The sequence below is a fragment of the Haemaphysalis longicornis genome, unplaced genomic scaffold (genome assembly GCF_048455015.1).
Source record: "Haemaphysalis longicornis isolate Haplotype H1 unplaced genomic scaffold, Haemaphysalis longicornis Haplotype H1 scaffold_1, whole genome shotgun sequence".
Lineage (NCBI taxonomy): Eukaryota > Metazoa > Arthropoda > Arachnida > Ixodida > Ixodidae > Haemaphysalis > Haemaphysalis longicornis.
Window position 1 is genome coordinate 323,250,957 of NW_027526203.1, and position 25,412 is coordinate 323,276,368.

The window sequence follows — 25,412 nt, forward strand, 5'->3', positions numbered from 1 at the left end:
AGCAAACGCCGCGCAACTCACTTTACCAACGTTCATCTGTGCACGTCACACTGCGGACTGCTTCTTCGATGTTTGTGTTTCATTCTAGTCTTTTGTAGTGCAGGAGATCGCTAGCTCGCTGCGTTCAGAGAAGCTTTGCTTCGTTCTTGGCTATGTGGAAATATTCTGTTTTCTCTGTGTGCTGCACATCGCAGCGCGAAAAAATAAATTTTTGTACACTCAACCACGCTCTTTTGTCTCCCTTCGTAACATTGAAATTTTTTGTTGCGTGTGTTAAAATCAGTTTTATTGTTCTTTTTTCGCTTCCTGTTTTTTCAAGTATTGCAAAGCGTGGATGCAGAAAGATACATGGTGCAACATATATCTCTTCGTGTTTTGATCCTTCGCGTTTCTGCAGCGTTTTTAGATGTTCTCAAGTATGTAACAACTCATCGAAACGACAATACTATTGGGCTATCTCTTTTAGCATTCTGTGCATTCCAGAGCAATCAACGGATTCATTAAAGGAGCCATGAAGACAAAATAGAAGTTGCGTTTATTAGAAAGACTGCTTAGTCTCGATAACAATGATACCAATATCATCGCAATCTTCGAACAAATAACGGAGATATGAAAGAAAACGTGTGAAGCAGTCGCGACCCCCTAGCTAATTTCTCGCAACTTTTCTATGACGTCACGGAACCTTGTTTGTGCGATTGGCGGCCGCCTAACTGACCTGTCGCGATTACACATGACTGGACGTCTGTAATGAGGCCTCTGGTTCCATTTGACCGCATCACTTGAATGCTAATGTGCAGTTGATTGATTGATTGTAGAGTTTAACACGCCGACGCAACGCAGGCGATGAGGCGCGCCGTAGTGGAGGGCTCCGGATTAATTTTGACCACCTGGGGATCTTTATCGTGCGCCGAAATCTCGTACACACGGGCGTTTTTGCTTTTCGCCTCCATCAGAAAAGCGGCCGCCGCGGCCGGGAATCGAACCCGCGACCTCGTGCTCAGCAGCGCAACGCCTTAGCCACTGAGCCACCGCGGCGGGTAATGTGCAGTTAACGCCCTAAAAATTATGTTTTATTGTTGGCCCATATGACGTCATTCTTGCTCATAACCCGTCACTGTGGCGCAAAATTTGAAAGTTTTTAAATACTTGCTTTTTTTTCGTTAAAAAACATATTTTGAGGCTGTAATAGAGCTGAGTGAGATACTGAATCCTAGTTCTTTCAAATTAAACGAAGTTGTATTTTGTCTTCAGGGCTCCTTTAAGCGTAGTCTGAACGACGCGTACTTAGTTTCTTTCAGTTTTTTTATTGTATTATCGATAGGCCCGCAGCATTCCGTGACTACACAGCTACCGTATATGTGGTAATTACAACTTTGCTTTACGAAAAGAAGCAATATAGATTTAAAAATCCGTAAACACGACGGCGCAGCACTTGTGCCAGAGCACACAGAAGCCGTTGCCGTTCGTGGCCGAAGTCAACGGTAATTTACTTCGAAAAATAAAACCCCATTGAAGGCAGGTGATATACACAATGACTGGACTATTCATCGCTAACTACTACGAAAAAAAAAACACACTTAATCAGCGCGCAGACACCAAAAGCAGCAAGCGTTTGCACGCCAAGAGCTGGCCAATACGCCGCACGCGCGGCGGCTGGATGACCTTCGTGCGGCGGTGGCGCCTGTAGCGGCGCGCGCTGTCCCTATATGAAACGAGCGCCGAAGTTTCGTGACCAGTAAAACATTGAAAGACTCTGGTGATAGCTATGGAGCGATAGCTATGGATAGCTAATTATAGCTATCGAGTGATTCAAGTTTGGTAAATTTTCGAGGTCTTTTTGCTAAATGGCCAGAGAAATAGAAAATGTAGTCAAGACTGCTGCATTCAAAAATGTAACAGCCACGTATGATGATTAATTATACGAGAATGATGTAAAAGAGGTTGGGGTTGGTGCAAGCTATATTAAGCTTATCCCGCTGACGACTGACAAATGCAGCTGATACCCGGCCTAGTATAGTACATGCTACACCCCCAGCATGCTCTACTCCTTGTAAGCAACCCTTTCTCGTACGTAAATAGCCAGAAAAATATGTCATCAACCATGAGCCTTCACAATTAGATGTGCAAACGAAACAATGGCCAATTAACAAATAACTTTTGATGGTTGGTTCATCACATTATTTTTAGCGTTATGTGAACATGCTGCTTTTATTAGGGATTACAGACTGCCATGTAACGTGCATAGTGGGAAATGCGGTTGTAAAGAACCTGCTTCATTCATTTAGTGGACGAAGCAGCTTCATCCAGCAAGCTAGAGATTTCAGGCATAAAAATTCTTCAAAAAAGAAAAGAAGAGAAGCAAGAAGAATCACGCTAAAAAACACGCCAATGCATACCTCCTTGTGCCAAATAAATGCGGTGAATATGTTAACAACCAGAAGAAACACCTACCTCAAAAGCAGCATCGACTCCTGTCTTTCTGAGTCTATCAAACTGGGCACCACTTTGTGGACCTGGCAAAGTCATCTTTGAGGAGAAAACCTCTGGGAGGGGGAGAGGGGGAGAGAGGAAACGAAGGCAGCGTATCACTGTAAATGTACGTTTCATCACCCAGCTTACATTCTGTACCTGCAAACCTGAAGCACAAGCAGTGTGCTGGAGCTAGCTGGGGCAACTGACAGTTACTGTAGCCTCTATCATGATGCTAAATACCTCTCTATTTGTGCCGCCAATTTTCCTTGCGCGTGACAGCTAAAAAAGTGAGCACTAGCACAAGATGTTACACGAGAACTAGTAACACATTCGGTTTCCCTTTCTGCTTCCCTCAGGGTCCAGGGCAATATGTCCAGCTAAAAAGTGTCTACACCGGCGGCGCAGAAGAAAAAAAAAAGAAAGAAAGAAAGGCTTTTAGGGCATGTTTTGTGCACATTTGTAGATTGTTATCAACTTGATCACAAATAGTTGTTTTTTTTTTTGCCTACTTTACCTCTAATTTACCACCCTACTTTACCAACCCTACTTTAATTTACCACCCTAGACATTTTATGGCCTCGTGTTTTAAGCCACAAAACACAGCCATATGTGTTATTCAAACCGATTCTCATTCTTTTTAGCCCTCCTGTCCATATTTTGTAGCTGAAGCTTCTTTTTTTGTTGTCTTTATTTTTTTTTTTTCAGCACAGCCAAATGTGGCTTCCTCTCACGGCAACTCCACGCCTTCTAAAACAAATACTGGACACGAACATGCAGCCAGCCCACTTGCTTATCACTTGGGAAGAGGGAGGCTCATGATGTTACGCAACAGGATCATGCACACATGAATGCATCCAAGGCATTACGGCACTTGCAATTGGTCTGGCTCCCCACTGCTTTTTACGCAACAGAAGGAGTAAGTCAGTTGGCTGGAAAACCAGCATGCAATGCTCATAAAGATGCTGTGCTCGCCAGTGTGGTAAAAAAAAAATTAACTGCTGCAGTGTTGGCTAATAATCTCCACCATTGCCTCAAAACATGAAAGAAAAAGTAATTAACATCTGATGCCTTGATGCACGTAACAAAATTATGAGCAATGAGAGAGCTCCTAACCTATCCTGCACGCTGATGACAGCCAATTGGCCAGTAGTGCACGAAGATGGTTGTCAGCATTCAAGCAATTTCCATTCAAAATAAAAAGACCGAAGACACCACGAATGCCAACCACCAAAATGGGGGCCCAGACCCTAAAACTGCACAGGTTGGACAGTGAAGTGTAATAGGATCAGCATACCCCAAACATTTAGGGAAAATTTCCTTCTGCTAGCCTATAAACTGCAGGATATTTGCGTAATGCTCCAAAAGCTGTGAAAGTGCTTGCATTGACTTCTCTAAGCAGCTGCAGGTTCTATTCGTCTTACCCGACTACACAAAGCATTTGGATACAATAGATCATCAAAGCAGTCCACGTCCCTTACCTCAACCACACAGCTAGCATTACAGAATGTGAAAATACTAAACAAAAATTCCACCATGTTCATATAAGGCACGCCACATGAGCTACGAGATGTATAGCACTGTCCAGAGAAGCAAACAGGGCCTCAATAGAACTTGTAAAAACCTATTGGCATTGGGCCCAATAGGCTTTCACTTAAAGAAAAATAAAAAAAAGCTTTGTTCTTTCACTTGGGGAAAAAAAGAGAAGCTCTGTTCAACTAACGCATTAGTTAAGTGCATGCGCATGCTGAAATTTCAAACACTGCTACCATGTTCAACGCCAAGTTTTTCTGCCTGCAGTAAGGAGCTGAGTTTTCCCAAACCACAGATTTGAACTTTCACTGCAGACCTGGATAGCCTGCGTTAAATTGCAGAAGCAAGAAGCCCCTAGCATTTTATAAGCACAGGCAGGATTACCGATGGCTGCTGCAGCAGCTTTCTCAAAGAATGCCTCCATGGATTTCTCATTCCTCAGCTGCGATGCATCAACCAGATGTTCCAGCGATTGCTGTCCGTACACAAAGAAAGAGAAAGAAGCCTCATTTTAGTCAGCAATCAATGGTGCAAAAACAACGCACACCCATAAACAATGAGTTAGTTGGTGTGTAGAAAGCAACACTATCAGGGCTGTTGAATACCATAGGTCTTGAATAGAACTTTCTATACAGGTTCCATCCATACCTACAAGGAGTTTTATGAGGGCACCCAACTAACTGAGAAATTGGAAGTATGGTCAGTGGGGTCAAAGCTTGCATTAAAATGCCCACAAGCATTCACTAAACATACCTTGTTGTCGTCTCCACATCAGTGCAGTTTTAAACATGTGCACTATATTTCAGTGCCAAGAACTACATAATGAAAGTCAAGAACCATGCCAAGGCAGTTACGGAATACAGTGGACAACCAATTTTCCATATCCAAAGGGATTTGTGAAAACATTTCAAAATCAAGCCACCATTTTTTGGTCCTTCCTTCGCCCAAAAAAGAATAGGTTCACAAGACCTTACTGTGCCAGTAGGCTGGCCCTATGCCAGAACTAGTATCTGAAGTGCGACATTCTGTGCAGTGCACAAGATGACGACGGTAAAATGATAGGGGAGCAATTAAACAGTGGAGCACAGCTTTTCCTCAGGAGGCCTTTCCTGGTAAATTCAAGCGGCCCGGTGCACAACAAGCAATAAAGAATTCACTCACTGAGACAAATATGTGGAGGCTTCGAATTCCTGTATAACAAACCCAGAAAGCCTACTCCACGTACATAGTTATTTTCACGCCACCTTGCAGTGATAAAATGTTGCGTTATGGCAACTTCTACTGGGCGTTTGCTTCTTGCACAAAGCATCCATGATTAAATGCTCTGCAATGCAACCCAGTGAGTTCTCAGTGCATGTGTGTGCCTCTCAAGTAGGAGCCAGAAACAACCACAAACTTCCTGTAAGCAGTTGCTGGAGCGGCATTTAAACAGGACGCCAGTGTGTTCACAAGACGTTCTGACGAGGACTTCGTGATGCAGGGAGAAATGCCTAAAGTTGGAAGCCTATATTTTTGGCTGTGCCCTAAAGAACACTTTCCTGATTGATAGCCTGGAAAGAGCCTACAATTGACGTACATTGATTAAACCCCATGAAGTGATGAATTGTTACTCCATTAAGAGTGTTCATTCAGAATGTGAAACAATTAGTTTAGGTGATCCTAACCAAAAAACTATTGCATTGGGGTTGTTGAAACTTTACTGCATGCCATTTATGACAAAGTTCTGAAAAGATTTTCAACGAAACAGAAAAAAATGGCGTCTGTGTGGTTAAGAAGATGGACATATTACATACCATGAGCGAGTTGCGGTAGTTTCCAGTGTCTTGCTTAGGTATAAGTAAAGACAGCTCCTCAACAAATTTCTTCAGCACCTCGTCTGAGTAGTTGCTCAGAGTTGCCTTGAGATCAGCACTGGCAGTTGGCAGAGGGATGCGCCTCATGTATTCCTCAGCATTAAGCTGTGCACAAAAAGAAGCAATCTTAGCGGACCGTTTAAAAAAAAAAGGCACAGCTATACACACACAGATGGTCAACATAAAGCAGCAAGCAGCAAGGAATTTCTCTAAAGGGACTTGCAAACATTTCAACAATAAATCACAGCAGATAGAGATTACAATTAAATATTTTATTGGTACTCTTACAAAGGAGCCTCACACCTTACCTGAAATTATCGTAAAAAGTAGGGACAAAGATAAATGTTATGAATGTTACAGAAGCACTGAATCGATAAAAGAAAACTCACACCCTTGTCACATGATAGCTGAACTGCCTTTTAGTTCGATAAATCGACAGACAATTAGTAGTGCAGCTAAGGAGAAAGCTAATATCACGAGAAAAGATTGCAAGCTAATTTGAAAATGTTTGCACTTCAACACTGGCTGACTGAAAACACAGCAGCATTTTAAAAAAATCGCTACCCTACGTTCGAGCTTGACCAGGCGCAAGGGGCCCACGCAGCCAGCCACACCCAGGGGATCCCAAACTAGGGATCCCCGCCATCGGGCAGGTGCCCTAACATCAGCACCTGTTGTTCTCATTAAAGATTTCGTTCATTCATTCATTCAACTTCGACAGCATTTAGACGGAAAATACATCCTGTGCCGAAAAGCAAGTTGGCCTATATTGGTAGATTAGGGTGTCGTGAATACAAATGCTACACCACTTTTAGCAGCAGAAGTTGTTTATTAGCCCAAAAAATGCCGAAAGCATGAAAACAGGTATAACCACCCCATACACTTCCATGCACTACAATTTGTGACATCACGAATCGCGGGTGGAGAAAGAGGATTAGTGGACCATGTCTAGGCATTTTTCTAGAACACTGAGGCAGGGACATCTAACTGTACAATAAATGTATGCAGGAACTTTTGCTGGGCATGTGCTTTTTAAAAGACACAAACCTCACCTAGCAAACATATAACTGGATGCCTTAACACAGGCGGAAGGCTATGTTTCAGTTTCAATTTTGTTGAAATGTTTTGCCTTGTGATACAAGCGCAGACGCCATGTGCAAACGGGTGGATGCGAGAGCCTATTGTACCTACCTACCACCAGTGCGCATATATATACAGGGTCTCCAAACTATCATGCACCAAGATTTTAAAAAAGAGAAATGGCGTTACTCGAAGAAAACCTAGTGCATAATGTTCCCAGTACAGTGGAGTAGCCGCCAGTAATTTTTTCGTTAATTTCATTTAATAAGGTACTTGTAATTAATTATCTGACTCAAAAAGTACTGCCCCAATTATTAAAGTATCAATGAAGCATTTGTAGGCATCCACGAGGGACATGTAACTGTGGTGTTTTCAGCAGAATACTAATTGCGTAGTCATTTTTTCTGACTGATGAAGAACCCCCTTGAAATATCCCGTGATAGCATTCCCAACCGCATCGTAAAGCAGCACCCTCAAATAAGCTGACTGAAAGCAACTGGTTTGCCTCTTGAACGCACGAAGAGGCAGCGCATCGCCTTGATAGTGGCATGGAAGGAGTGGAAATAGCAAGTTTCAAGGTTTAGCAGCAATTCCTTCCTGTCAATTATATGTCACACTTCCTATCCGTCTCTCATGGCTGACTGATCCCTTGGCGAAAAAGGGGTCTGCTCGAGGGCGTTGCTTTATGGAGCAGGTGGGAATGCTGTCACATGGTATTTTTTACATTTCGCGAGGTCCCCTTTCACAGGAGACCTTCACTTCAACAAAAATAAGTAGATAAAAATTATGAATGCCCATCAACACTAAAATAATTGGAACAGCCAGGATGGGTTCACATCCCACTGCGAACTCATGCGACATCATTGCAGTTGTTTGTGATGAGCCGCCCAATGTTTTGTCTGCCTCTCGGCTCAAAGATAAAGCCTTCAGAGCTCTGCCGCTTAACAAAACAAAGATTACATGAGCATAACTATACAGCGCGCCCACAAAAAAGGGGTGCGAAAATTCTCATCAGTGTGCCATAATGCAGTTGTTATTTGTTCAAAAATTATGTTTTTTTGTTCAAATCAGTTTTTGCGGGGACAAAGAAACTACGTGTGGACTATGATGCACACTATAATAGATCACTACAGAATAATTTATAGCACTGCCTGGAGTCTGTAATGTGTACCAAAGCTCACTCATACGGGCTTTTTTGTTTCTTCACCTCTATACGCCTCGAGCGTGGCCTGTAGGGGCGCCACTGAAATCCCCCTAGCGGCCCGTTTCGGAAGCAGCCGCGGGAGTCGCCGGCCCGCTCCCCACTGTCACCGTTGCTTTCGGGGCCCGTTCACGACGGAGATTTACCGTTTGTAGGCGCTGGAAATAGATATTTATGTGGAGCAGTCACTCTGTTCGGAAATGTGGTGTGTTTACGAGAGTGTAAATGTGCGTGACGCGATCTTAGTCTGGTACATTCGGTCTGTACAAGCGCCAGGTGTGCGTCACAGGTCGGCGTCGCGAAACAGGGATGATTGTGCTTCCACTGCCCTGAAATTTACTAACAGTGTCTCCGTAAGCATAATTTCCCCAGATGGTCATGCCATGGCTATACATTACGATGTAAATCAGTTTTATGCGCTTATATAACCTAGTGGAGCGCTCATACCTGACAGCACGCCAATTATGCTTGCCAATATCATACCTCAGATATTGATCACTACCCTGGACATAAATTTCCCGAACATTCTACGAATTAAGTACGATGGATAATCCAAAATTATACCCGGGATCAGCGCATGACAAAAAAAAAAAAATAATGCTGGGGCGTCTTGTCGTGAGCTCAGCGCCCGCAAGCCTTCATATATGTTACATATATCCTCCGCGAGCAGGCCGGAGAAGGGCTTCTACAGTAATGCCCGTTCGCGACTAAACGTTTCTTCGAAGCATAGTATACACGACGCAGGGAGCCTGCAGAATCTAGCACAAACGGAAATCAGAAGGCCTTATCAGATATCCCACTCTTCTAACGACACCTTTTATCAGTTTTGAACTTGTATGCCTGAAAAAATGCGTTCGCCGAGGGATCAGCTGTTAGTTGAAGTCTAAAAACTAGAGTGACGTGAACGAGTAGCTTGTGTGTGTGCTTACTAAAACGTTCTTTCCTTGATTTCGCTCCGCAATCCTACACAACAATCCGTAAGCGTCCCCCTCCCCCTCCCCATGTCTCGCGAAATAGCAGTGCATTTCGCACACTAGTTGGTCTCGTAAGTCCTACCCGGGTTAAGTTTATACGAACGTCTTTAGCATTTCAGAAGCTGCACTGAGTTGTTTTTTTCTGTACGAGCTATTTTGTTTCTTCCAGACTTGCAGACCATTAATTTTTCAGTGGTTTAATTCACTTTTCTTGGTTCCTGCTATAAGGCATGAGTGCACATCTTTCACGACGCAGAGCCTTGGAATATACTTAGCATTTTCGTGTGGCTTATATTCTTATAAAAGGCACAAGTTACCAGGTATTGGGTAATCGCATCCCCGATATATATATTTTTCTACGACGCATATATTTGTAATGAGGCTGCATTCGTTGTCCGCGCTACAAAACAAAACATACCTCTCATTGTGCCAGTATCAGGTTTAAACGAGGCGACAATAAAATTCACTTGTGCCGGACGCATTCAGAGGTGACAGCGGTGGTATGCTGATGCCGTCGCCGATGCCCGTAACAGCGGCCGAGAAGGACACAGAGCCGCGTTCCCGGATAGCTATTGTTGGTGTTTGAGCACCCTACCAAGACGCAGCGGCTTTTGAAGTGACCTAAGCGTACTGTTTACTTATAGACGTCACCATAACAAGTTTTTTAGCACTTGGAAGGGCAAAAAGAAGCGAAAGAGAACCAAAACACTGCATGAGCCCCTATGGGCCGCGCAGCGCTAATCCCGTCAACTCCGTGGAGAAGCGGCGGCAGGCGGCGCAGCGATCGCAAAGCTCGAGGCGTATAAAAAGAAAAACTGCCACAGCCGGGAATCCAGCTGGTGATCTCGAGCTCAACAGCACAATGCCCTTGCCACTTCATCACCTTGGCATTTGTGCTTGTGCTAACCCTGAAGAAGACAAAACCCTAAAAAACATCATGGTAAAGCCAGTTCCTTACCAGAAACTTCTCCTGCAGACCCATGCAGAAAAGCTTGATCTTCTTGAAATTCATGTCCCGTTGTATAGCAAATGCATTGTCCACGTTCTTTTTTAACTGGCTGCTAGCAGTGGTTAAGGCATCTGGCAGGCTGGAGGGAAGTTGGTGCGAAATCTTTGTCACACCACAAACAGAAAAGACGCCCAAGCACATAATCAAATTTGACAACGCACTAAGTTTCTGGTAAGCACCGGTTGTAAAGAAGAGTAGCAATGCTTTGCCCTAACACTCGTCGGCAAAAAATTGTACCCTACAAAAAAAAAAAAAAAAAAAAAAAAGAGGCGAAAACCAAACTTTGCATAGAAACGAAGAAAACAGAAAAAGAGCTTTACCCATGCAGTAACTGCTCTAGAAGCGTGAATGACATCTTTTTTGCTTCTGCATGTTGGGCCTAAAAGCAGGAGGGAGCAAAAACATTAGAACAATCACGTACTGCAGAAAAGGAAAACAAACAGGAAAAGTTCTTACAATGTGCAAATGTGAAGAGCATTACTTGTCACTGAGTTTAGTGTTACGGCGTAGTGGGAGAATGTTGTTTCTGCTGCAGCAGATAGTTTCGCATGCTTCACTGAGTCGCAATGGTCTCTTACTTCATCAGCAGTGAACTGGCGATGTGGAACAGCTGCCACTGCTGCGACCCTGTGTGTGGCTCTGCACATGCCCAGGTGTTGCATAGCAGCGCATGCTCCTTTTATTCTTTGCATTCATTTTTATTAATAAGTCACGCGTCATGGAACACACTGCAGCCAAAAGGAAGAATTTGTGTGCCATCTTTCTGCCACGGCGTTTCTGCCTAGGGGCACGGCTTTCCGATGATGGTGAAATTTTCATACATTGAGCCAATGCTCTAACGTCAACAAAAAATATAACATAATATAAGGGCAGTTAAAGCTGCAAGTAATAACCTATAATACTCAAACGGCTTTCAGTTGATTAAAGAAGGCATGCTTTGACAGCAAGCAGAGGAAAAAAGTTTTAAACACATCACAAAGAACTATATCTAGGCAAGAACTGTTCTTTAGGCTAAGGCAGGGGTTCTCAAGCATGTTGGTCCCAGGGAACCCTGCTAAGTTCCGTTAAGTGCCAAGGAACCCCCCCCCCCGCCTCCCCTCCCGCCAGTTTTCATTCTGTCCATGCTACATTAACGTGCAATAAATTCAAAAGCAAGCAAGGGTATCGTTTTTTCCCCCCTCGACTTTACGCGAATGCGTACGCTAGCGGCACCTATCTCCAAACAGGGGAAATGCGTATGGGGGTAATATAAGACCGAGATTCAAGTGCAATAGTTTAACCACGTGGCCCGTTTTCGGAGTCTGGCTGGCTACAAGCTGCTGGCGAGATTTATTGCGCAGCTCGCGCGTTTCTGTTATGCGCCGAGATGTGCTTACTGACACTCGGGCGTGAGTAATGGGGGTTCCTTAGATCGATCGCACCTCAAGTTCACCATATAATACTTTGCGACTGCGGAACCAGGGAAAATTTATCAGTGGCTCGCGGAACCCTGAGGAGGGGCCTGCGGAACCCCTAGGTTCCGCGGAACCCACTTTGAGAAACCATGGGCTAAGGTAATAGACTTTTGCAAAGCAGCGTCCCGAACTTCTGGCTTTGGTATTTCCAGATTCAAGTAGTATCAACATTTTCTGGAGTGCGTGATAAGAAGATGAAAGTATCAACCAGGACGACCAAACTGTTTCCGTCATCAGCTGCCGGTATCTGCTGCTAGACAAACACCACTCTGAATGGTTTACAACCGCCTTTATCCCACATCAGAAAATCCATCCCTTGTCCCCAAATTTTATCTCATCATTTCATCTTATGCTCTGCATTCCTCCATTTCCCTTCCCATCCCTCAATAAGGACATGCAACAGACCGACGACACATTTATCATTGCGGATAATGACTCATTAGCCGCAACTGTTGTATGCCCTTCATATTGCATGCCCCTGCCCTACTCCATTTTTTTTTTTAAAGGAGTACTGACACGAAATTTCTCGCTTTCAGTTTTTATGCTGTAAAGAATACCCATTGGCCCAGTAATTACGAAAATCGAACCGAAAGCCGTCAGCCGCCAACACAGAATTAATTATAGCACGTTTATTGCAACCAATTTCAAATTTGGTCGCCGCGCGGGAAAATGGCCGTTTGAAGGCCAGCCTGCAAGCGGGCAGCCTTACGTCACGGTCTCACCCGTGACGTCAGGGACGTTTTTCTTTCCTCCATGCGTTCGCCGCATCGTCTGCTACGATTGTACATGGTCCGCGACTCGCCCGCGCAGTCGACATGTCGTCTGAATCTTCAGACTCAGATGAGTCACTGCCACCCGACAGACAGAACAACTTTATTTGGCCAGGCGATTAGGCCAGTGATGTCTTTGCCGCCGTCCGTTTTTTAATATCACTGCGGCTCGAACCGGCGCAGACCGTGATAGCAACAGCTTGTCGCCACTCTTCTAATCAATCTGATCACGAAAAAGAAGCTCTACATGCGAGAAACTAGATGTTAGTGTGTTGAAAATTGTGCTAGGAGTTGTTATCAGAGCTGAATTTAAAAGTGGCGTTCAGATATTTGCCGCGATGGGAAGCCTACGCTGACCGGAAGCGGAGGTTCAGCGCTCCGACCCAGCACTGTCGGCACCACGGTGCGGCGAGCCGCCGAAAGATGGCGCCACCTGCGCGCTAGAATCAAAACAGGCCGCGGCAGATGTCTTGGTCACCGATCGCAGAAACGGAAATTATTGCCAAAATAAAGCTTCATATGCGAAAAAGGGGATAATAGTGTGGTGAAAAGTTGTGTAAGGGATGGTCATTCGCAGTTGTACAGATACCAGCGATCAAATAGTCGCCACGATACTAAGTTCCCAACACCCAAGGTGACCCGCGCAACCCCGAGCCCGCTGGCTTGGGCGACAGTTCTTGCGGCCGCCGGCGTGCACGAACTCCACGAAGTCCACATTTAGCGCTGCATGTCGTCGCGTGGAAAATAATACATCCTGGCGTCGTCGTCGATTTGCTCGGGCAGGCTTCCACGAGCAGTACTTCGCATACCGCGAGCTTGCCATAGCACAACTTGGGCGAGCTCGGCGACGCGCACCGCCGCGTCGCCGCGGTGCCCGTCGACATCGCGCACCACGCCGTTTTCGGCACCAGTGTCGAACACCATGCGCCGGCAACGAACTGAAGAGCAAAGACGTCGAACACGCAACGCTTACAAGCATTGCTCACACAGCTACGCCCACGTCTCTTGCCCAAACGAATACCACCGACAACAGCAGCGCAGGATATCGTTTCCGGTTCTGAAAACGACTATATGACGTCACCCTGAACCGGCCAGACACGTAGGCCAATGTTTCGTCACGCCGAAAGCGATTGCGCTAGTGCTGCCGATTTGTGGAAGCTCGCAGCCTGGACAATCAAAATCGATTTTAGATGTGATTCCGGCCTCGGATCGCTGCAAAAATTTCTGTGAGGCATCTGTATAAACTACTGAAGCCAATTACCGTATTTACTCGCATAATCCTCGCACTCGCGTAATCCTCGCACCCCTAATGTGAGCCACCAAAACTTGGATATTTTGGTTCCTCGCATAATCCTCGCACCCCCAACTTTGCAGCGGCGAAAGTTGCCTGCTCGCGAAACCCGCATGGTGCACGTGCTCTCCAACGCGCGCCCTCCCCCGCCGCCTCTCCGTTCGGCGGAGAGCACTGTGTATCCAAGGCCATCCAGGCGCCCTAACAACCTGCATGGCTACTCCCTAACAGTCGCCCTAACACGGTGTTCACACTGTCCTTGAGCTGGTTTCGCGTGCGCGCAACCTATAGACGGTGTTCGCGCAGCCCGCTGTCGTGGCGTCGTGTCGCCGTCGTGGTCCCGTCGTTGAGCGGCAGCAGTCAGTGAGTCACTCGCGTCAGTGGTGGATAGCTCGCTGCCATTTTGAGAACTTTTTGATCTCTTTGTTTTGTCCTTGGTGCCGCTTCGCCATAGGGAGGAACGCCAGCTACACTGCCGCTTTCAAATTGAAAGCGAAAGAGTACGCGATCGAACACGGCAACCGTGCCGCAGGCAGGCACTTCGGCGTCACCGAATTCAGCGTGCGTTACTGGAGTAGGGCGCGCACATAAGACGACGAGATAGAGCGCGCGCCAGAAAGCAAAGGCGGCCATTTCGTGATCGCTGATCGACGGGAGACTGTTTACGTTGTAAATAATAAAATAAAAAGAAATAGCTGCTGTTGGCAACACTGAGCTTACATATACAAAAAACGGCCGCTACATTTAGCGGAATCGGCATAAGGCGAATTGGCAACACTGTGCACCAGATTTTTTTTTCCTCGCATAATTCTCGCACCCCTAACTTTGCATTGCCTTTTCCGAAAAAAAAGTGCGAGGATTATGCGAGTAAATACGGTATATCATTTTTTAGGTATCAAAATTTGGTGTCAGTACTCCTTTAAGCGAAGCTTTCTACGGCTTACTGATGGCGTGGGTCGCCAGTGTTAAATCACACTGCAGAAAAACCAACTTTACACAATGGGTTTCACAAAACAATAATGATGATAATGAGCGAAAGCACATCAAGCCCCACCCCCAAAAAAAAGTTTCCCGCGGTCGGAATCCAACCTGGGTCCCTCACGTTATGAAGCCGATGTCTATCCGACTGCGTCATTCCGACACTGTCGAAGCAGTTTAAATTTTAGGCTTTCACTACGATTGCATGGGAGATAGCTTCGCGTTTTAACCATCTTTCTCTTTAAGAAAGGGGCTTTGATTTTTTAAGTTTCAATAAGAATGTCCTCCACTTTATTCTCCTGTCTAAATCTTGATCCTACTCCTGAAGCAGTACGCAACATCTTTCCTTCCATTGCTAAACGGTTGCAAAATATCAGTACATTAAGTTGGCGCATGATATAAGTGGGTTTTACTTGGAGTTAAACACTGTGCTAATTAAGCTAACAGCTTAACGCTGATAAGAATGCAAAAAACAAAGAGCAAAAATTTGCGTGCAAATTTGAGAGCCCTGCCATTCAGCTGCGAAACGTGGAGACACGACAGTACAGGAAAATCAAGGACATCAAATGACGTCAAATAGCTGATGACAATGTTTTCTTTTTAGGTCATGACATTTTCTGAGCTTGATCACTTCTTAATTTTTGACATGCAATATTTCTGTTACATTCACCGTATATGATAATTTTTACACAATAAAACTGAAACTATAAGAGGACCTAAAAAATTGCAAAAACTTTGAATTGGGTGTTTGACACTCCGAAACTACACGTAGGCTATGAGAAGGACTGCCGAAGAGTGCTACAGATTAAGATTGCCTAGAGTTCCTAAACATCCCCTGAAATTTCACACACACATGTATTCTGCCTACACGAGAACTGCAGTTTCAACAGCTGGTAACATGATTGCTACCTCGTGTATAGCAGCACTTTGGCCTGGCCACTGTGGATGCTTAGGTTCACCTTAAGCCCTATTTAGTTACAACTTAGTCTGATGTAAACAAAAGCAACAGTAGTTCCCTTAACAAGCACTCAATGCCTCTCAATACGAATGGCAAGTGTCATTAATACAGTGTGGCCATGGTGCATGAAGAATGGAAAAAATAAGCCATAAATTCTTTCATTTTTATATATGGTACCTGTCTAATAAAACTTGCCTGCAGAGTACAAAATTATGAAGGAGAAGGAAGGCTGACATACAAGCATGTCCCCAAATACGCTAGCTCCCACACAACTAATGCCCTAAAGCACCGGGGCGCACAAGAGGCCCTTTTAGCAAATGCTATAAGGCTTAGGAAGCTTAGACATTCTGTCTTTTGCTCAAACACTTCATATGTCCCAAATTTAGCCATACCACAAGCTTGTCATCCCGAATAGGTGTGTCATTGTGTTTCTCAAGAAGAGCATTCATATTCGTCATGTATATCTCAGTACAGTCCTCCGCAGCAGAGTTCATGAGACGATCAACAAACGCACTCCAGCGGCTCGGAACCTGCACAAAAGAAAGCATAAATTCCGGTTAGCTGCTAGATGCTGAACCAGAAAAGATGAAATAGTGTTCTGGCTCGACATATCATAAGTACCATAACCTGGTACTGGTTGCCCACTACAGGAAGACAGGTTTTCCCAATCCTTTGATGCCCCCCCTCCCTCCCCCAATATTTGTACATAAAATTGCTACCACAGTCGTGCCAAGCCTCTCAACCTTGGGCAACGCTTTTCCTCATCACCAGTGCCCTAATGGAGGCAATGATAAAATGTTTAATATCTGAAGAAATCAAAGTGAAATTTGAACTTTTTTATAATTTTTAGTCAGCATGAGATACAACAGAAACAACACCTTCAAGATCACAACAAAACATGCCTGGGCTTGGCTAAAATTAAACTGTAACAAGCTTTAAGGGGGGACACTGGTCTTGGGAAACGAAAATTTGCCGAAATTCAATTTTTTATACTATTTATTTATAGTCAACATGTTCTAAATTAAAGGCCTGCATAATTTTACAGCTTTACGATAAACATTTACTGACCTGTCGCACTCCAAAGTCCTCTAAATGACCTCTTCTGCACACATTCGTAAATTTTTTGTTTTATGAAAACAGCATTTTTGTCCATCTTGCATATTTTCCTGTCTATTATCTCACGACCTAGTACAGCTAGAGCTACATACCATATTTACTCGCGTAATACACTCACTCGCGTAATTACCCCCCCCCCCCCTTTCTTTTTAAGAATTTACTTTCTTGTCACCTTGCATAAAAAATGCAGCGGGAATAGGTTCTTATCTCGGCATGGTTGCTGATGCCGCAGACGACTGCAGTAACTCGGTATCACGCCACAGTACATGCATAAACGCTAAAAACGCATTCTAACAAGGAGAAATCTCAACAGTAGCCGGAGACATGCGCGAATGTGCCGTGGCTCTCAGTTTAAAAATTGAGCGCTATTGGAGCGTCACCAGCTGAACACAAAACAAACCTTCTTGCATAGACCATTTACAGCGAACAGTTAGGCCCGCCTTAGACAGATGGTGCCAGCACCGCACTCGCCACTATACTAGCCTTTTCCAGTTCCAGTTTCGCCCTAGACTCCCATTGTTTGCTCGAAGTGTGCCATTAGCAAAATGGGTTAGGCACGAAAAAAAGTCAATTTAATATTGTGAACGCAGTCGGAGCTCATATTGGTCATCACGAAATGGAACAGAATGTTCGCAGAAGGCTCCAATGTATGGAAGCATGTAAAGTCTGCGGTGTGGTACCACCAAGCATGGTTCACTCGTTCATGAATAAACAAAACTTGCTGCAGCAAATCTTACAAAAATTAATGCGCAAATGCACAATTAAAAGTAAGAACTAAGGACATCTAGAAAAATTGTCATGCCGCACATGCTACCAAACCAGTTACGTAATGCATAATATAAAAATACAAAAAAAGGGCCCCATCTGCAGCCTTATGGGCCAGCTCGAGAAATATTTGTATGCGTTAACAAAGCTTGATCACCTGATTTGAGAGTTTATAAACTTCACTGTACGCGCTAAGTATTATTTCACGATTTGCTCGCGAGCGCGCCTAACGTAATAGCCATTCATATGCAATTTTTTCCGTCCACTGTATTTGCCATATGGCAGTTTCAAAATGTGCGTTTCCATGGCCGCAAGTTAGCACGTACCGAACAGGCAACAGCTGATAATGCCCAATAGGTATACAATGCAGACCGCGTCAGCTGTAAGTGGGCTGGCAATTGTAACACTGAGTGCGGCAGCTTTTTCATCGCACGTCGAAACATGAGGAAGCAGCAAAGCAGCACAGTCTAGTCTGCTTAACAATATCCAAGTGCCAAGGAAATCCCATCGTTAAAATTGATAATTACTATAAACGGGTTGCAAAATAAAACGATGAAACAGAGCTCAAAACATTTTATTCGCATGCAAGCAAGGTCGTACTATTACTTATTTTGAGAAAAGAAGCCATAGTCATCAGCTTGATGATGATGATGTTTAGAGTTTAATGGCGCAAGGCCGACTAAGGGCAAAGAGCGCCAAACAAAAGTGATTACATGAAAGTGACATGGAAGTAAAAGAACACTTTAGTAAAAATAAACAAAGTAAAACACAACGTAATGAAGATGACTGGTGTAAAGGGCCAGGTTGCCAACATGCATGATAAGAAATCAGATGTAAAAATTTTAAGTCGGTGAGAAACTCGAAAACGCGTTTGATTGGAAACAGGGCTTCGTCTCCTAAGAAGTGTGACGGGTGTGGTGGAATATGTCGTGTGTGTAGTTGAGGGAAGTGTTTGCGGCGTGTAGTGTCGAGTGCCTTACATTGTATGAGGATGTGCATCACGGATAGGGCCTCTCCGCACCTACTGCACAGAGGTCTTGGAGACCCAGTGAGAAGGTGCGAGTGTGTTGCATGAGTATGCCCTATCCGTAATCTGGCCAAGGCGACTTCAGTGTATCTATTGCGTGTGTCGGTGGTGTATGGTCCCAAGTGTGGTTTTATTACGTGTAACTTGTTGTCTGTCTGTTCACTCCAGTGTGTTTGCCATGTTTTGCGAAGTTGTTGTCTGATGTGTGGTTTCACGTCGGTGTAGGGTAATGTGGTTATGTCTACGGCATTCAAGAGTGTAGCAGCAGCAGCCATTCGGTCCGCTGCTTCGTTCCCGGCTATACCACAGTGGCCAGGGACCCAGCAAAGGACTAGTTCAAATTTGTGGACATACACAGACATAATACCCTTGACTATTAAATTTATAACGTGATTTTTGGAATACTTTGTTGACGACAACGCCCGCACAACACTGAGAGAATCTGTATATATAATGGATTGTGGGATGTGACTTTGAAGGATATGATTAACAACAAGAAGTACACCATAAGCCTCTGCCGTAAAGATACTTGTATTACTGTTAAGAGTTCTAGTGACACTAAGGCCGGTCCCATGCGCCGCGCAGGACACCGAGGTGGAAGTTTTAGAGGCGTCCGTATAAAATTCAGAACATTGGTACTTCTGCTGCAAACACAAGAAGTGCTGCATAATTGCACATGTGGGAGCTCGGTTTTTATCTACATGTGTGAATGATGTGTCGCATGAGACAGGGCGGAGATGCCATGGTGCTATGAAATCTGTAACAGAACTTTGGATGGTATTTAAAAAGGAGACAGCAAGCTCTGACGCTTCCTCTCTAACTCTGTAAGAGAAGGGCGCAGAGAACGATGGTCGATTTAAAAGGAGTTCAGTCATGGAGGTATCATGAAAAACTGATTTAAAAGGATGGTGAGGCATGGATGAAATTTTAAAAGCATAAAGGAGGTCTGTGTATTCTCGCTGACGTTGTAGGTTCCATTTGTTGCACTCTACATACAGGCTTTCGACTGGACTAGTCCGAAAGGCGCCACACGACAAGCGGAGCCCTAGATGAAGCACAGGGTCCAGCATTCTGAGGGATGTTTTAGTGGCTGACCCATAGACAATGCTGCCATAGTCCAATCGTGAACCTATCAAGCTGGTAAAAACACGCAAAAGAAGTTGTTTGTCAGCACCAAAAGAGATGTGCGAGACAACCTTCAGGATATTCATTGTTTTTAAGCATTTATGTTTTAGTTGTTTTATGTGTGGGATGAATGTGAGCTTTTCGTCAAAGTTTATACCTAAAAACTTGTGTTCCTTTTGGACAGGAATAGAGGCACCGTGGAGTCGAATGTCTGGATCCGGACGCATGCCACGCCTCTTGGAAAACAAGACACAAGTGCACTTCCCTGGATTAAATTTAAAACCGTTGCTGTCTGCCCAACCAGCTAGCTTGTTAACACCAAGCTGAACTTGGCGCTCGCAGACAGACAGGTTACAAGACTTAAAGGATAATTGAACGTCGTCTACGTAAATGGAGCAGGAAATCGATGGTGGTAGCGCCTTCCGAAGAGAATTCATTTTTACAATAAACAAAGTGCAACTCAAAACTCCACCTTGCGGCACGCCGTTTTCCTGCACATGAACCCTAGAAAGTGCAGTTCCAACTCGCACGCGAAACGTTCTTTCAGACAGGTAACTGGCAAGCGTGTTCATTATGTTACCCGACATGCCAAAGGACTTGAGGTCGCTTAGGATGCCATACCGCCACGCGGTATCGTACGCTTTTTCTAGATCAAAGAATACTGTCATACAGTACTGCTTATGGAGAAAAGCATCTTTTATATACGCCTCTAATGCAACGAGTTGATCGTTGGTAGATCGCCCCGCCCTGAAGCCCGCCTGGCAGCTCTCGAGAAGACCATTGTACTCTAAGAAGTACACAAGTCTCCTGTTTATCATCTTCTCGAAGAGCTTACACAGGCAGCTTGTCAGGGCAATGGGGCGGTAACTGGCAGGAGAGGAAGGGTCCTTCCCTTCCTTTAGGACAGCCACTACTATGGCCTCCCTCCAAGAGCGTGGAATGTGCCCCGAAAGCCATATGTTGTTGTATAGATGTAGGAGTGTTTCAAGAGTGTCTGGGTGTAGGTGCTGTATCATGGTGTATGTAATCTTATCTGCGCCTGGAGCTGAAGGTTTGCACGTGCTCAGGGCAGCCCTCAACTCATAGAGAGTGAATTCAGAGTTGTAAGAAGTTTTTGATTTGTCTTTGTCGTGTAAGGGCTTTTTTTCTGCAGATGTTTTGTGTTTCATGAAAGTGTTTGTGTAGTGTGCTGAACTAGACACGTGTTCGAAGTGTTGTGCAAGAGTGTTAGCCTGGTCTTCCAGTGTGTCCCCTGTTGTGCTAACCAGGGGCAGGCTGTGTGTCTGTTGTCCTTTGAGCTTGCGTATACGTGTCCAGACTTTGTGTGTGTCTGTGTATGAATTAATGGATGTCAAGAAGGTGTGCCAACTCTCTCGTTTTGCCTCACGGCGCACACGTTTTCCAAACGCCTTGGCCCGTTTGAACAAAATAAGGTTACCCGGCGTGGGGTACCGACGAAGGATACCCCACGCCTTGTTCTGGGCCTCTCGCGCCCGCCTACAGTCTTCATTCCACCACGGCCTCCTCTGGTTGCACGGGGCACCAGAGACGTGGGGAATGGACTTTTCGGCGGAGTCGAGGATGTGTGCCGTGAGGAGTTGGGTAGCTTCTTCAACGTGTAGGTGTCCTATGGATGTGTGGTGTAGTTTCGATGTCTCTGTAAATGTGTTCCAGTTAGCTCGTGCTTCATTGAACCTATTATGGGAAGATGAACTGCTTGGGCCTTTACCTATATATGTTAGTGATGTGGGGAAGTGGTCACTGCCATATGGGTCCGTGCCCACACCCCACTCAAGACATGGAAAGAGAATTGCCGAACCAATAGCCAAGTCAAGATTTGAGTATGTATTGTGTCCTATGTTATGATATGTAGGCTGTTTATTATTGAAAAGGCATGCTCCAGAGGATGTAAGAAACCTCTCTATCAGGCGACCCCGGGCATCCGTACGAGAAGAGCCCCAAAGAGAATTGTGAGCATTAAGGTCGCCTGTTAGAATGTACGGCTCCGGCAGCTGGTCGACCAGCGCCTCAAAGTCAGAGCTCGAAAGTGCAAGATCAGGAGGGATGTAAATGGAGCATACCGTTATCAACCTATTAAATATTATTGTGCGGATGGCTACAGCCTCAAGGATAGTATTCAAGGCGACAGGGTGGCATGCTAAGGATTTGCGGGCGATTATGGCCACACCGCCAGAAGAGTGTGTGCAGCCATCCCTGTCTTTCCTGTATACCAGGTAACTATTCAAGAAATTTGTGTGTTTGGAATTCAGATGTGTTTCCTGGACACACATTATACTTGGCTGATTGGCATGCAGAATCTCATAAATGTCGTCAAGATTATTCAGAAGGCCTCTGCAGTTCCATTGAACAATATTTTCTCTTCCCATTATTATGTGTTCAGAGCTACTGGAGTGTGACTATTTATGTAGGGTCTTTCGGGGCTTGCACTCTTGGAAGGGGTTTTCTGACCTTCTCTACTGACCTGGACGTCGCAGCCCTTTCCTTCCGCTGCGATGAAAGCCGGAAGGGCTCGACGTCCATGTCGTCATCTGAAGGCAAGGGGGTGCCCAGCGGACTGGGCCCCCTTGACATGGTACCCTTTCGGGTGTTCTTTGCCTGCGCTGCCAGTGCCGAAGGCGTGGGGAGCACCCCAGATGGCACAGGCAGTGAGGAGGGGGAGGGGGTCGCTGCGACCGCCTCCGTCTCCATCTCGTCCGGGCCCTCGCGTGTGCTTCGGGCCGGTGGAGAGGGGGAAACGGTGGGTGCAGCAGCATCCCCACCGGACGTGGATGCCACCACAGCCGCTGCTGGCTCAGCGAGCGGTGCGGAGGCGGGTTGGGCTGCAAGATGCAACCCTGGGGGGGGCGGGGGCGGGACCAAGTCCGACTCGCGGTACTGGGTCCCCGCCGAAACCAGACGCCGCTCCGCCCCCCGGCGAGCTGCGTCGGCGTACCTCCCCAGGGGAAAAGAGGCGAACCTCTTTCGCGCCTCTGGGAAGGTGATGTTCTCAGTTACCTTCACATTAATGATCGCCTTCTCCTGCTTAAACTTCTCGCACGTTCGAGAGTAGGCGGCATGGGGTCCCTGGCAGTTGGCGCAGGTGAGGGTTGACGATGGACAATTATCGGAAGGATGATCATGCTGAGCGCACTTTGCGCAGGTCAGACGACCACGGCAGGAGTTGGTTCCGTGCCCGAACCGCTGGCACTTAAAGCAGCGGCGCGGGTTTGGAATGTAAGGACGAATGGAGCATCGGATGAACCCTGCGTTGATATGGTCAGGAAGTGAGGAGCAGTTGAAGGTCAGGATAATGTGTTTCGTGGGGATTACCTTATCATCTCTACGCATCGTGATGCGGCGCACGGCTGTGACACCCTGATCCTTTAGACCTTCAAGAATGTCGGCATCTGTCTCATTAAGAAGATCTGCCTCAGAGATCACACCCTGCGAGCTATTCAGGCTGCGGTGGGGTGTGACCCTGATGTCCAGATCGACCATTTTCGTCTGACCAAGAAGTGTGGTTGCCTGCTGTTGGTTTTTTACTTCAACAAGGACTTCACCTGTGCGTTGTTTTTTGGCATTGTAGGTTTTCCCAATTATTCCATCAAGGTATTTTGTAATTAAAAATACTGATTGTGAAGCAAGAGGGCGAGCTGAATCAAGAGATTCGACAACAAGGAAACGAGAGTATTTGTCTGGCTTTGGGAAGCTCATACTTGAAAGTGGAGGGAAAGATACTTCGGTGCGGCCCCTTTTCAGGGACCGATCACGTTTGGAGGGGGGTTTTGAATTTTCCATACAGCATAGAAAAAAGCAGGGGACGGGGGTACTTTCTTCTCAAACCTTACCCTGATAGCCTGAGAGGTCCCGGAGCTCCCTGCCTGGTAAACAGACAGGGAGCCCATCCGCCGGAGCTTGACCTGGGCTCCGACGGCCACCGTTTGAGGCTTCTACCCTTCACCTTTAAACACATCACCACGGTAGGTTACAGTTTATGTTGGGGGCTCGGGGTCCGCGGTGTCGCCAACACCGTCACCATGAATACTCAAGGTGCCCCGTGCTAGTCATCAGCTTTGTTTGTTGCACGTGAAGCTGGCGCACATCTTTTCCAAGAGCATCTATAAGTGCTTCACCTAGCTGAGCGAAAGCAGTGAAAGGTCTTTGGTGGAAACGAAGTCCTGAGGGACTGCATCATGTGTTGGGCCTCCTGCAAAAACACTAGGGCCCCCTATTCTAAAGCTCTCCAGTACTTGAGTAGCCTGCGCAACAGCAGCACGTATCCGCGCAACAATCGCCTCTTCTGTGAGGTACTCGGACGTTTCCGAAACATCCCCTTCACACCCGTATGTTTAAAAATGGGGGCAGTTGAAGAGGCCCCCAGCCAAATTCAAAGCGGTGCGCACGTGACACACCAGGCAAACACGCGAGCAAGCGCAGGGACGATGCCAAAGCTGCGGCGCCGAGAGGGGGGTTCAGAAGGAAAACTGCTCTCCTCCTCCCCTGGCTTCCTCGTAAGCAGCACAGTCTACTTGTTTTTTGAGGGGTGGAAGGAATGCGAAGCGCATTGCGGCTCACGGCGCATGCCACTGGCGCGGTTGGTGCGGAGAGCCGGCGGCAGCTCACATTTTCTGTGTGCGCTGTAGCCATATTCAATCGTTATATCCAATATCGCGGCACTGGAGCACTGTAATAAGCGGTTTAGTTTACCATAGAAAGCATATAAAAGTGGACAGTGCCATAGTTGTTCATCGTTATATCCAATATATTGTTATAAACAGTATCGTTATAAGTGGACTCGACTGTAATATACAACTTCCACACTCATGCAGGATTATTTTGTTTTGCAGCCCTTCATATCATAACATAGTGTGTCCACGGCCAACCATTTTAGCGTAGGTCGGAAAGGAAAGCTTTCAAAACAAACTTATTTTTGAGCGTTATTAATACATCCAGAATTGTGTTTTATTACACAATTTTACAGCCCTTAGGCCTTTATTGTGTTACTTAAAAGAGTACATAGAAATAGAAAAAAAAAATTAAATACATCGCACAGCTTTATTTGGATGAAACGTGTGAACAGGAAACTAGGCGGGAACCGCAAATCAAAACAGCAATCAAACAACCTTTCATGTGGGATTTTTTTGCGGCGAAGTAATCTCTGAATGTTAGCCCACCCCAACGTTTATAGAACCAAGGTCAGTTTTAAAACTCTCCGCCTCCGCCATACCAGCAATACGGCGCCCGAGCGACCCACAGCGCCAGGTGGCGACGCCGTCGCAACCGGCTCCCTTCAGCCGCTGGGGAAGCACGAGAGAAAGCACCGCGGGCCGCATCTGTACTGCCGTTGCGAGCGTAATCGCGAAATATGCCGATCACCGTGTTTATAACCTTTTATTTACGCTTGTAAGTGGTAAGTCTAGCCACATGTCACCGGAGCTACGGCGCTCAATCGGCGACAACCATTGCGCAGCAGCCGCTAGCATTTCAAAGGCCGCGCGGCTTTGTGGCTGCACTTCCGCGTTCGTTTAGAGCATCGTCTGCAATTTGACATTACATAATTTACGTTTCCTCTAGGCAGGAAATGTGGCTGGTGCGTTATGCAGAGACATTAGTGAAGGCTGGCAAACATTGTCATCATTTCGTTAAAAAAGCTTTATCGGTTGAATAAAAGAACCAAAAAGTGGATTTTTTTTTTTTCAAGGTAAGGAGATATTTTCACGGGATGTCCCTCTTGGCGAAGAATAGGCTGTCAAGTATCAGCTTCGCGTGGTGATGGGGCCGAGAAGGGAATAAAGACGAAGACGACGAT

General features: G+C 45.9%; 1 protein-coding gene across 3 annotated transcripts in view; it reads right to left on the bottom strand.

Annotated features, from left to right (window-relative positions):
- The window catches only part of LOC144151548 (guanylate-binding protein 6-like), a 76,830-nt gene that overhangs the window by 26,436 nt on the left and 24,982 nt on the right, over positions 1–25,412 (bottom strand). For all 3 annotated transcript variants that reach the window (XR_013318899.1, XM_077682649.1, XM_077682655.1), the window contains exons 11-16: positions 15,963–16,100; positions 10,440–10,498; positions 10,069–10,198; positions 5,796–5,960; positions 4,387–4,477; positions 2,452–2,543 (exon numbers count right to left, since the gene is read on the bottom strand). Coding sequence is in view for 2 of the 3 variants with exons in the window: in XM_077682649.1 (XP_077538775.1) it covers positions 2,452–2,543; positions 4,387–4,477; positions 5,796–5,960; positions 10,069–10,198; positions 10,440–10,498; positions 15,963–16,100 (675 nt within the window). In the remaining variant the exon portion in view is untranslated. The remainder of the gene's footprint in view (positions 1–2,451; positions 2,544–4,386; positions 4,478–5,795; positions 5,961–10,068; positions 10,199–10,439; positions 10,499–15,962; positions 16,101–25,412) is intronic.